The following is an 11,948-nucleotide window of genomic DNA, read 5'->3' as shown; positions in this document are numbered from 1 at the left end:
GCCACCAATATAATAATGAATAAAACAAGAGTTTATGTTTTTTTATTGCACTTTTAACAGAACATACAGTGTGTAGCTCAGAGATGTGTTGATAAAGAATGTTATATATTAACATACATAACTCTTATTGCATTGGTTCGATCAGGTGTGATTCTTTGGGAGCTTTGGGGCAGTCCTACCATGATTAGATCAGACTGTAGGGTTTACAACACAATTTGCAAAGCAATGCTATACCGAGGATAAAAATAAGGATTAAAACAAAAATAGGAATTATTATGTAGTGATCTTATTGATGTAAATACGCAGAAAGATTTGAGCAAGATTTCACGCAAGTGCTGAATGGAGTAAAAACCAGCAAACAGAAACTTGTGAGATTTCCTTTGGAAATAAACAGTTTTGTTAACATTTTGTTTTGTTTAAATGATGCTCAGTTGGCCAAAAGTGTGCCAAGAAAACATTGCCCACACTATTACACCACCACTAGAGTGAATTATTGATAGAGGGCAAGATGGATCCATGCTTATGTGTTGTTTGTGCCAAATTCGGACCGTACCATCGAATGTTGCAGCAGGAATCGCAAATCTGCTTGAACCAGTCGGGTCATTCTTCTTAAAACTCACACAGAGAACTGCAGCTCACTGGATGTTTTCTTGCCTCCGTGCCGGTGACAGCCGTAGCCGGAGGCATTATGTTTTTCCGAGTTGTCTGTCCATCTCTACGTAAATATGTCGGTCTTATTCTCGTGAATGTGAAGTCTCAAAAATGCCTTTAAAGAGTTTCTTCAAATTTGGTACAAATGTTCACTTCGACTCAATGATGAACTGATTAGGTTTTGGTTGTCAACGGTCAAAGAGGCTGTGTTCTTATATCCGTCCCATCAATCTGTCCCAATCTCATGAAACCATTATCTCAGGAATGCCTTGAAGGAATTTCTTTGGATTTGACACAAACGTTCAAAGTGGATTCAAGAATCCACTGATTCAATTTTGGTAGTTGTCAAAAACTTGCCAAAAGTCAAGGTCACTGTGATCTCACATCTGCCGGTTCCACTCTCATGAATGCAATATATAAGAAATGCCTTTAAGGAGTTTCTTCGAATTTGGTACAAACTTTCACTGAGAATCGAGGTTCATTACATCAAGTATTTGGTGATCAAAGGTCAAGGCCACTGAGACCTCACGTCCATCCCATTATTTTGAACTCCATATCTCAGAAATGCCTCTAAGGACTTTCTTGAAATGTACAGCAAACATTCACTGGGACTCAACGATGAATAGATAACATTCCACTGTTTATAGATCTGGTACCACATGTCCATCTTATACTTGTGAACGCAATGACATAATTCAGAAAAAGAAGGGAAGATTGTGACTATATTTGGCTTTTAATCGAATACTGAGTCGGTGACACTGATCTTGGGTGATTGTAAAGATCTTCTGCGCTGCTAAATTGACGATGTTTATGAAGCACACACATTTTAGAAGTTGGAGCTTGAGCTGCTTCAATGAGCAGTTCAACAGATGCAGCTAAAGAAATGGCCATAAGTTTACTTAAAGCCCAATTACTGCAGTGTTAATTGACTTGTAATGTTTTTCATCTTCACTGGTAAATTTCTTCCTGTTATGACAAATTAGTGTCACCAGCTGTTGTCATTCTGCCACATCACATGTATCATGTTGGACCTGACATCGTCCTCTACGTGCTGGTAAAACACCAGATACAAATGCAACAAACCTGCTCTTCAGTGCCTCTAGTGGTCAAACACTCAACAGTGCCTTTAAAATAATGTTGGGAAGCACGAAACAACAGACTTGGGGAATTTGGTGGGGAAAGTAATTTTAAACATTTTTGATAGATTCATGTGTAACTGCTTAAACTGGGAGAATAAGTCTGAATATGAGGGCATCTAATTTAGTCCCAAAACATTTTGATCCAAGTTAGTGGAAAGAAAACTTAATTGGTGTAAATATTTAATGACTGACTTATGTGAGTTAGACGACTTCATTCAAAAACTTTAAAATAACTATTGCTTTTATTTACTTTTGCTGAGCTTTTAAAATGAAAAATTCAGGGAACATCTCACAACGAGACATGTTGTACATGGCATACTATTTTGTTGATATCCCTCGTGTCACAATCCATTTATATTGTCAGAATAAATAGCTTCACTGAACTGGCCAAAGCAAATACAGCAAAAAGGGGAATGAATTCCAAAATATAAGTGAAAATATATTTAAAATGCAAAATATATGGCCAGTGTTCGGCAGGCACTTTTCAGCACAAATACTGGAGGGGGGGGGGTAAAGTTTAATACCAAGTCAAATTTAAATAATTATAATAATTTAGTAAATTTCAATATTAGTAGTTAGGTTTAAGATTGCAACAAAGATCCCAATGAATACTTTGCCTGATTTTATGATGATTCACCAATATGTTGCCACAGGTGTCATGAAAGTAACTGATGAAGTTTGTAGGAAGTGGTGGCCGGACAGAAAGTTTCAAGAATCACTAATTACAGCCTCAAACTCCACATTAAGATAGTTAAGTTTCCTCCGATATGAAGCTCTACTTTGGTTAGCCCCAGCATTTTATTAAATCAATTACACCGATTTCCAGTGAAGTCCTACCAGTTTGTTTTTGGATTAAACTGATGTTAGAGGATGTCTGTTCCTGCCTTCAGCGCTAGCTTTGAGAATCAACACAATAACTTTGAATACTTACTCTCTAACTAATACATACACTTAATTCTATGATGATAATCTCAGAACGACAAAGTGGAAAGGCATGTGTTCAGTGATACAGGAAGCTGCAGGTGCAAAGCTGTGATAGATAGAACATAGAGTTAAAACACTAAGTGCCATAAGGAGGAGTCGGTGTAACACACAGGAATAGAGAGATAAGGAGGAAGAGAACAGCCTGGCCATCTATCGCACACATTCACTCATGTTTCCGTCACACCTCTAGTGTTTTGCTTTCTATTTAGATTCCATGTTAATATACCTGGAATAGCTGCTTGAATCACATCTGCCTGTTGCTAATGAGCATCCTCCGGCTTGACGACAGGGTCACTGTCACCTCGCGTGTCCACAGGGCTGTGAGCTGTGTTGTTCCACAGGGCAGCGTCAGACTGCGGCTCCAGTGATGGGCTCACCGAGACGGGATCGGAAGAGTTGGTGGTTGGGTCCAGCAGGATCTGGGCGGAGGTCGGGGGATTGCTGAACGCGGCGTCGGCGGGCAGGTCGGATGCGGGACTGGATGGAGCGTGAGATGGGGGGGGAGTGGATGTGTCAGAGGGCTGCAGTGAAGAGGAGTTGTAGGTCGTGTTTAAGTTGGAGGTCGTGTTTAAGTTGGAGGTCGAGTTTAAGTTGGAGGTCGTGTTTGAGGTCGTGTTGGAAGACAGGTTAGAGTGAGTGAGTGAGGGCGAATCAGAGAGTGTGTGTGGGAGGGGGTCAGACGAGGAGTCTGTGGGAGATTCGGTCGGAGTCGGCCTGGGCGTGTGTGGAGGAGTCGGCTCCTGTGGGTCTTTGCAAACTGGCTCGCCCTCTGCCACATACCACACCTCATTGTGCCTGTTCAACAGCTTCAAGGGACTACACACACACACACACACACACACACACACACACACACACACACACACACACACAGGAAAAGAGCAAGAAGACAAACACAACAAAAGTGAGTTGCGTGTAATCTATCAAGACCAAGTCCATGCAACCCTCAAAATTGACTTCTCTATGTAGTTGTAACTTGTGACACAAGGGTCTCCAACCTGCGGCTCGCAAACTTTCCGTAGCGCGCGACCTGATTCCGAGTACCTCGTAGAAGGTTTCCCACACATAGACTTACTTGAGTGGGAAGCCAAGGTAATATTAATAGTTTCACACAGGGTCCGGCTATGTACCAGGTTTTGATCTAGACGTGTTTCTTTCAGGAGCTCTTAGAGGGAAAAAAGGTCGGAGGCCCCTGTACTAAAAGTTACGCTCATTGACTGATGGCAAAATAAATAAATCCCTCACTAGAATATTAAATCTCTGTACATGGATGATTTGTGCAAAAATAAAAGTCATGACTGCTCCGACAGAACTGTGAAATGCTAGATGTGTGTGGGACACCTGTCGTAGCCGACTCCGTAGTGATAGCTGTGGTTGTAGGAGGCTCGAACCCTCTCCAGCTCTTTGGTCAGCAGGTGGGCGTGAACCCTGGAGGTGACCGACAGCATCCAGCCTCCATAAGTCCTCACGTACACGTCCATCTCCGGCATCTCCGTGAAATACAGCTGCGCAGGTGACAGAGATGCGACATCAGCAAACACCAAGGCAACACCGCAGTACGGACAAAAGTCCAGTGCAGCGGAGAACGCAGCACAAATACAATTACAAAAGTTTACGTTACCATGGATACATAATGCAGAATGTGAAGCTACAGTAAGAACCATTTGAAGGGCAGACATTTCCGAAAACTTCATTCGGGATCAAAAACCTGACATTAATATCCTTAAACTTCGTATAGTCACAATACGATGACTTAAGATAATGCCAGTCGTTATGTGCTACTAACTTTATTTTTAGGTAGGCTATAGTCTATTAACCAGAAAGCTTCTCGGTCACAGGAACGAAATAAAGCCTGATGCTGAAACGTGACTGGAAAAGAAGAAAGAATTATTCTACTAAATTAAATGTTAGAGAGGCAATTTATGAAAATATGACTATAAAAGGGGCAATCAAAGACTTCTCAGACTGCTGCTGTTGCGCATGAATGGAGCACAGCACCGTGACGTGCATGGAGCAGGGGGAAGCTATAACCTTCAGGAGTCATTATCCCAAGATTCTTCACCTGATCAACATCAGTACCTGAGTTATACACATTTTTGTCACCATGGTTCTGAAAGTTGAGCGGCGATCTGCACATCAAATTTTGTGTCTCATTTTTGCGGAACAGAAAGAAGTTAGAGGGAGCTGAATCCGGTGATGGGGAGCAACCATTGTGCTGTTGCAGGTGCATTCTCATGTTGGAGAACCTGGGTGTTATTGTGCCACAGTTCAGGTCATTAGCACCAGATTGTTTCTCTCAGACACCTCAACATATCGCAGTAGAACTCGCTGCTGACAGTCTGATCCTGGGGGACGAGTTTAAAGAGCACAATCCGGCAAATGTCAAAGAAAACCCGGCGGGTCAGCTCCCGGCCTGATGCAACTTTTTTGGGTTTTGGAGATTCTGCCCCTCGTAAAACACAAATGTCACCTCGGACACTGTTGATTTTTTGAAGCATTTCAAGGGTCTCTGTTGGTGATTTCATGATTTTGACTCAAGATGTGATGTGCACTCTGCTCAAGTCCTCGGTGAAATCGCAAATGTGCACATACCGGTGGACACAAAAAAGTGGTAAACTCAGATGCTTATAAATGTTTGCTCCACCCTCATCAATGTGTTTTGGTGGAAATCATTAAAACATAAACTATAATTGACCTCCTGCTAACACTGGACTGAATGCTGTATATTGAGTTATGAAGTCCTTTATTTCTGAACCATTTCATGATGATGAAATCATAAAACACATACAGGACCCACAGGAAGCACTGACACCTTCCTGAAGCAGCACTATTTATTTATATTCTGCTGAGTGAGAGCAGCACTAAATACTGTACATCCATCAGTGCTCTCTATTGATCTGGAAGCAAAAATCACTGATCAGATTACACACGTATACTGGGAGGATAAACAGCATTTGATCTCATTACAGGAAAAGGCAGCCGGCCGGCTCCAGAAAAACTGCCTCACTCTGCACCTATTGGCTCATCATGTGTCAGCTCACCTTGTCATTAGTGGGTGCAGGCGGCTTGTCCTGATAGGCTGCAGGCAGCGGGAAGTTGAGCGTGTAGATAGCCGGCTCCCACATCTTGGTCTCCTCTGGGACCTTGACCAGGACAGGGGCGGTCATCTCCATCTGGACGCCTGCCCGGGACACACACACAAATAAAATGAACAACGCAGACACACACCATCACAGCTTGACTTGCCCCTCCCGTCCTGTCCTCACCTCCTTCATTGGCTCCGGTGATGTACAGGAAAAGTTTCCTGAAAGCCATGGCTGCACCCACTCCCATGAAATAGGCTTCGGCATCTGTTGACACCCAGCGAGTGGGGCTGTAGTGTCGCACCTGAACACAAACAACGATAGCTGTGAGATACACAAGCCATGTATGTGTGTATGTGTGTGTGTGTGTGTGTGTGTGTGTGTGTGTGTGTGTGTGTGTGTGTGTGTGCTAGCTGATGGGGGTTTTCACTCACTTCGTACTCATCTGTTTTGCAGACCAGCTCATATTCCAGACACTCCTTTGACTCCGTGCAGAAGCTGGTGTTGGTACTCAGTCTATAATGAAGTGGCATTTAAAAACAATATTATAACCCAGCAACACTATACGGACATGAGCACGTGGACACCTTTGATTTTAAACGTTTGGACTTGACTTGTTCAGATTAAGAAAACCTTAAATGTCGCTACACGCACTGACATTTTAGACAACAGTGGTCTTCCAGCTTTGTGGTGACAGTTTAAGGAAAGCATTTCGCTTTTTCAACTGGGCACTCTGCCACGCACAACGCCAGGTCCATAAAGAAATGTTTTCCCTGTCTGGTGTGGAGGAACTTCTCTGGTCTGTGCAGAACCCTGAGCTCAATCCGATCCATCCACCTTTGGGATGAACTGGAAGTCTCAGCAGTGACGAGCAATCAAACTTTATTTATGAATATATATATAGATATATATATAATGCATTATAAAACAAGGGATAGGACTGGCGGTCTACAGTCATGCTCGCATCTGTGGGAGGATGGAGTCAGCCACAACATTAGCATGCTAACATGCTCCCAATGACAATGCTAATATATGATGTGACAATGACACTGAAAGTTGCTGGATTGAAAGTCGGGAGATCAACGTAACCGCAATTTATTCCTGAGGGGAACGTGAATGTTTGCCAAATTTAAATGGTAATCCATCCAATAGTTATCCAGGCATTTCACAATGTGACAAAAATAAACTGACGGTAGAGGAAAAGTCATGGAAGCCGAGATATCCATGAAGTAGGTAAAGTAAATCACTAAATAATTAATAAAGTTTGACCTGCTGCTGTCACTAAAGGGAAAGTTAGCAGTTCATTAAAGGCTTCAGAATTTACCCTCGGGGGATGTTGAGTATCTGGAACAAAATTTATGTCAATCCATCGAGTAGAGATGTTTCAGGCCGGACCAAAGTGGTGAGTAGACAGACTGACAGAACGACCATACGATCCATCAATAAAAATACATATATAACCCACAAAGTATAAAGAAAAAGAATGAAGGAAAGCAACAAAACGACTGGACTTCAAGAGGACTTTAAAAGATGTGCACCACCACCTTTGCTTTCAGCTTTGACCTTGAGCCAGACAGCGCTCCACCCACCTTTAAGTTCAGAGGTGTTACGGGTGTCACAATGTAATTCCTTGTTTGTCTTCAGAAACTTTGTTAGTACCCGATCCCTCTAATGCTCTCGTGGCTGAATGGGGAAAGAAAACAATCCCCGCAGCACAGCTTCCAAGATCTCATTAAAATCTATTCTGGGGTGGAGGCTTTCTGTAATAGCGCATTAATGCCCTTTGTGTTGGAAAGATGTTGGACATTGTTACATGCGGTGACTGTAACTCAGGTGCTGGGAGTGGTCACGGATCGATCCTCTGCTCGGCATCACAGTGTTGGGGGGGTAAAATGGAGGAACGTATCTGCCAGATGAATTTGTGGCGGTTTCATTTACATTTTGGGTCTGTTTTGATGTCAACGTGCTTTTGGCCATGTGGTAGCTACGTAAAGGCGACATCCATCCAACTGAAGCATTCAACTTACCCAACACTACCTTCAGCTGAGACCACAAGGGCCAAAATCGCTACGACTGAGTAGATGAAAGCCCTGGGGGAAGGACACACAAATCAAACATCTCCATACAATATGCCCTTATTGTACAAGTTAAAGAGAAATGAATGACAAACTACAAAATAAAATGTTTAGTACAATTGCTGTAAAGGACAAGATATCTTAATTTCTCAAACAGGTTCACTCTTTAAGGAAGGTATAATACAAATGTGCAAAAAAACAGAAGTCATAAACATCTGAGGAGGTGGACAGATCTTCAGTGTGCCCGTCTGCGCGTCAGGGTGCTGCATTCCGGAGTTTGCACTGCAGAGATGAAACGGGACACGTTTCCCTGCCTCTTAGAGCAACGCGCCCGCGCGCGCGCGCGCACGCACGCACACACACACACACACACACACACACACAACACACAACACCCACAGATCTGCTGCATCATCAGGCTGTCTTTTCAAAATCAAAGGCGTTTTGAGGTCAAGCGTTCAGATCGTAACCTTTTTTTTTTTTTTTTTTTTTTTTTTTACCGTTTTATGAGACCGAACAGACGATGACAGACAAAAAAAAAAGGTTTAACAAAAGAAGATTTTAAAGAACAGGGTGAATTGTCTCCAAATACAATCATTAATTCAGTTTCATATCATCTCTGTTAGTGCACAAGCAGCCTGCAAAATATTCAGTAAAACGGTTGGATTTCCTGCATGCGCAATGACGGCAGACGACGCAAAAACCAACTTCACCTGAGCATGACGCCACAAAAAAAAAAAAAGTCGTTAAAAATAAGCCTCAGATGTGGTCAGTTCTTAACTATCAAAAATCATAATCGTAGCTTTGGATTTTTTACTTCAACTAGAAAACATAAGAGGTGATACTCACATTGTCCTTTCCACCTGCCGGGGAAGCGCAGGGAGGAGCAGTGTGATGGAGACTGCAGTCTGCTGCACTCTGACGGGCGCCAGTGGATTTACTGCGGACTGCAGTGAGGACCAACGTGCAGCTGCAGCTCGCGAGAGGGAGGGAGGGAGGGAGGGAGGGGCTGAGCTGGCACCAGCCTCCAGACTGTGATACCGGACCGGACCAACACTGGACAGACGATATGTACCTGTTTTTTATTTTTATTATTATTTTACTGCGAGTTCACCTCCAGCGCTGCAGCAGTGACGAGGAAGTCTGATCAAAAATGCACCATTAGTAACATCGCACAATGCAAATCTGAACGGTTTAAGAGGAGGAGGTCCCAGGACTACACTTCTGATGTGGATTCTTCATATTCTACAGGAAGCTATGTAAGGCAATGTAGCAAACTCAGACTGTACCCTATTATTGTGGGAGATTCAAGCTCTACATGAGCAGACTTAAGGGACACATTGGTTTGTCATATCTTCCTCAAAAAATAAAAAAAAACAAAAAAAACCCCATGAAATGCAGTTTTAGATTCAAATTTTCTAGACTAGATAATTTTTCCTCATCAGTTGATCATTATTTTCTTGATGAGTAAATTGTTTGTGCTCTATGAAATAGCCACCACAAGCTCCCAGAATTGAAAAAGATCTATTCAAATGTCTTGTTTCATCCGCAGGTTTCCCATTCAAATTCAAATGTCAGATTCCCTGAGTTTTTCCAGAATTTCACCAACTAAAAAGCTGAATTTCCGTGACCTACAGTGAAGGAAATAATTATTGGATCCCGTGCCAATTTTGTAAGTTTGCCCACTGACAAAGAAATGAACGGTCTATAATTGTAATGGTAGGTTTATTTTAACAGTGAGAGACAGAATATCCCCCCCAAAAAAAATCCAGAAAATCACATCATATAAAAGTTATAAATTGATTTGTATTTGATTGTGTGAAATAAGTATTTGATCCTCTACCAACCAGAAAGAATTCCGGCTCCCACAGACCGGTTAGATTAGTCCTCTCACTTTAAGAAAGTACTCTGAATCTCAACTCATGACCTGTATAAAAGATACCTGTCCACAGAATGAATCAATCAGATTCCAACCTCTCCACCATGGAAAAGACCAAAGAGCTGTCTAAGGACGTCAAGGACAAGATTGTAGACCTGCACAAGGCTGGAATGGGCTACAAGACCATCGGCAAGCAGCTCGGTGAGATGGAGACAACTGTTGGTGCGATTAATCGGAAATGGAAGAAACACAAAATGACCATCAATCGCTCTCGGTCTGAGGTTCCACACAAGATCTGGCCTCATGGGGTATCGATGATCATGAGAAAGGTGAGGGATCAGCCCAGAACTACATGGGAGGAACTTGTTAATGATCTCAAGACAGCTGGGACCACAGTCACCTAGAAAACCATCGGTAACACACGACACCGTAATGGATTAAAATCCTGCAGCGCTGCAAGGTCCCCCTGCTCAAGAAGGAACACGTACAGGCGCGTCTGAAGTTGGCCAATGAACACCTGAATGATTCAGAGAAGTTTTGGGAGAAGGTGATGTGGTCAGATGAGACCAAAATCCAGCTCTTTGGCATCAACTCAACTCGCCGTGTTTGGAGGAAGAGAAATGCTGACTATAACCCCAAGAGCACCGTCACCACCGTCAAGCATGGAGGTGGAAACATTAAGCTTTAGGGGTGTTTCTCTGCTAAGGGGACAGGACGACTTCACCGCATCGAGGGGACGATGGACGGGGCCATGTACCGTGAAATCTTGGACGACAACCTCCTTCCCTCAGCCAGGATACTGACAATGGGTCGTGGACAGGTCTTCCAGCACGACAATGACCCAAAACATATGGCCGAGGCAACAAAGGACTCAAGAAGGCTCAAGAAGAAGCACATTAAGGTCATGGAGTGGCCGAGCCAGTCTCCAGAGTCTTAAACCCATAGAAAATCTGTGGAGGGAGCTGAAGCTTCGAGTTGCCAAGCGACAGCCACCTTAAGGATTTAGAGGATCTGCAAAGAGGAGTGAACAAAATCCCTCCTGAGATGATTCAAACCTGGTGATCAACTACAAGAAACGTCTGACTTCTGTGCTCGCGTTTCTCCACCAAGTAGAGTCATGTTTTGGTAGCGGATCAAATACTCATTTCACACAATCAAATTCAAATCAACTTTTGTATGTGATTTTCTGGATTTAAAAAAAAAAAAAAAAAATTATATTCTGTCTCACTGTTAAAATAAACCTACCATTACAATTATAGACCGTTCATTTCTTTGTCAGTGGGTGAACTTACAAAATCGGCAAGGGATCAAATAATGATTTCCTTCACTGTATATCCTAATGAACAGAAAAAACAACCATTATCTACTCTCCACACCAAGTCTTTGAAGTCATCATGTTAACCAAGGAACTTGGAATTAAGATTTTCCTGGAATATTTGTTACCATGTACAAGAAAAAGCATCTTTACTGGAGCGACTGCCAGCTGATAAGCAGAAAGGTGATAAAACCATCCACAAAATGTAGGAAACAGGAAATAACTTGATAAAATATACACAATTTTGATAAATGGCAACAAAAATTTAAACAGGCTTCAAACAAATTTCCCTGATGTTGTATGACTTGGCCTAAAGAATGATCAAATCTCCTGGCTTTCCATGTCTGGAGTAGAGTTTTTAAAATTTCATAACCAGGGAACGCTGCACCCAATCAAAAAAATGACCCAATCTATTATCTCATTATTAAAAGTGTTGGCAATCAGTTTCCTGTCCCTGGACTGACCACTTCATCAATAGACATCATTGCAGCTGGAAACTTGCTTTAATTGTATAGTCTAGAAAAAATTAAGATGTGATAAGTAAATGTTGGCTTGTTACATTTTTAAGCTTAAGTAAATGTCTGTATTATTACAGATAAATACAAGGCAGCAATCTTTTAAAGTAAGAAAAACCCTCCTTTGGTATCCGAGTAGAGGTGAACACACAGGATTTCTGGTATTTCTCCCCGCACTCTTGAAAACAAGAGATTGATTGATTTGAGAAGTCCGTCCTGCCTCGGTCATGTTGTAACTTTGACGACAAATAATGCAGCTTCGATGTTCGCGGTGATTGATTATAACACTGAAGCAGGCTTCTTCCAC

At 42.5% G+C, this 11,948-nt stretch overlaps 1 protein-coding gene across 1 annotated transcript; it reads right to left on the bottom strand.

Annotated features, from left to right (window-relative positions):
• Positions 1 to 26: 26 nt before the first annotated feature.
• soul5l (heme-binding protein soul5, like) lies at positions 27 to 9,014 on the bottom strand. The gene is made up of 7 exons (XM_069166953.1): positions 8,782 to 9,014; positions 7,885 to 7,947; positions 6,292 to 6,373; positions 6,041 to 6,161; positions 5,816 to 5,955; positions 4,116 to 4,279; positions 27 to 3,590 (listed from the first exon to the last, which is right to left on the bottom strand). Coding segments are annotated over exons 1-7 (1,128 nt in total). The 5' UTR covers positions 8,784 to 9,014; the 3' UTR covers positions 27 to 3,034.
• Between the last annotated feature and the right edge of the window lie 2,934 nt (positions 9,015 to 11,948).

Source organism: Embiotoca jacksoni, unplaced genomic scaffold (genome assembly GCF_022577435.1).
Source record: "Embiotoca jacksoni isolate LCO1_2020_lvr unplaced genomic scaffold, fEmbJac1.0.p SCAF_4, whole genome shotgun sequence".
Classification (NCBI taxonomy): Eukaryota; Metazoa; Chordata; class Actinopteri; family Embiotocidae; genus Embiotoca; species Embiotoca jacksoni.
Note: the sequence above shows the minus strand (reverse complement) of the source record. Positions and strands in the feature narration are given on the sequence as shown.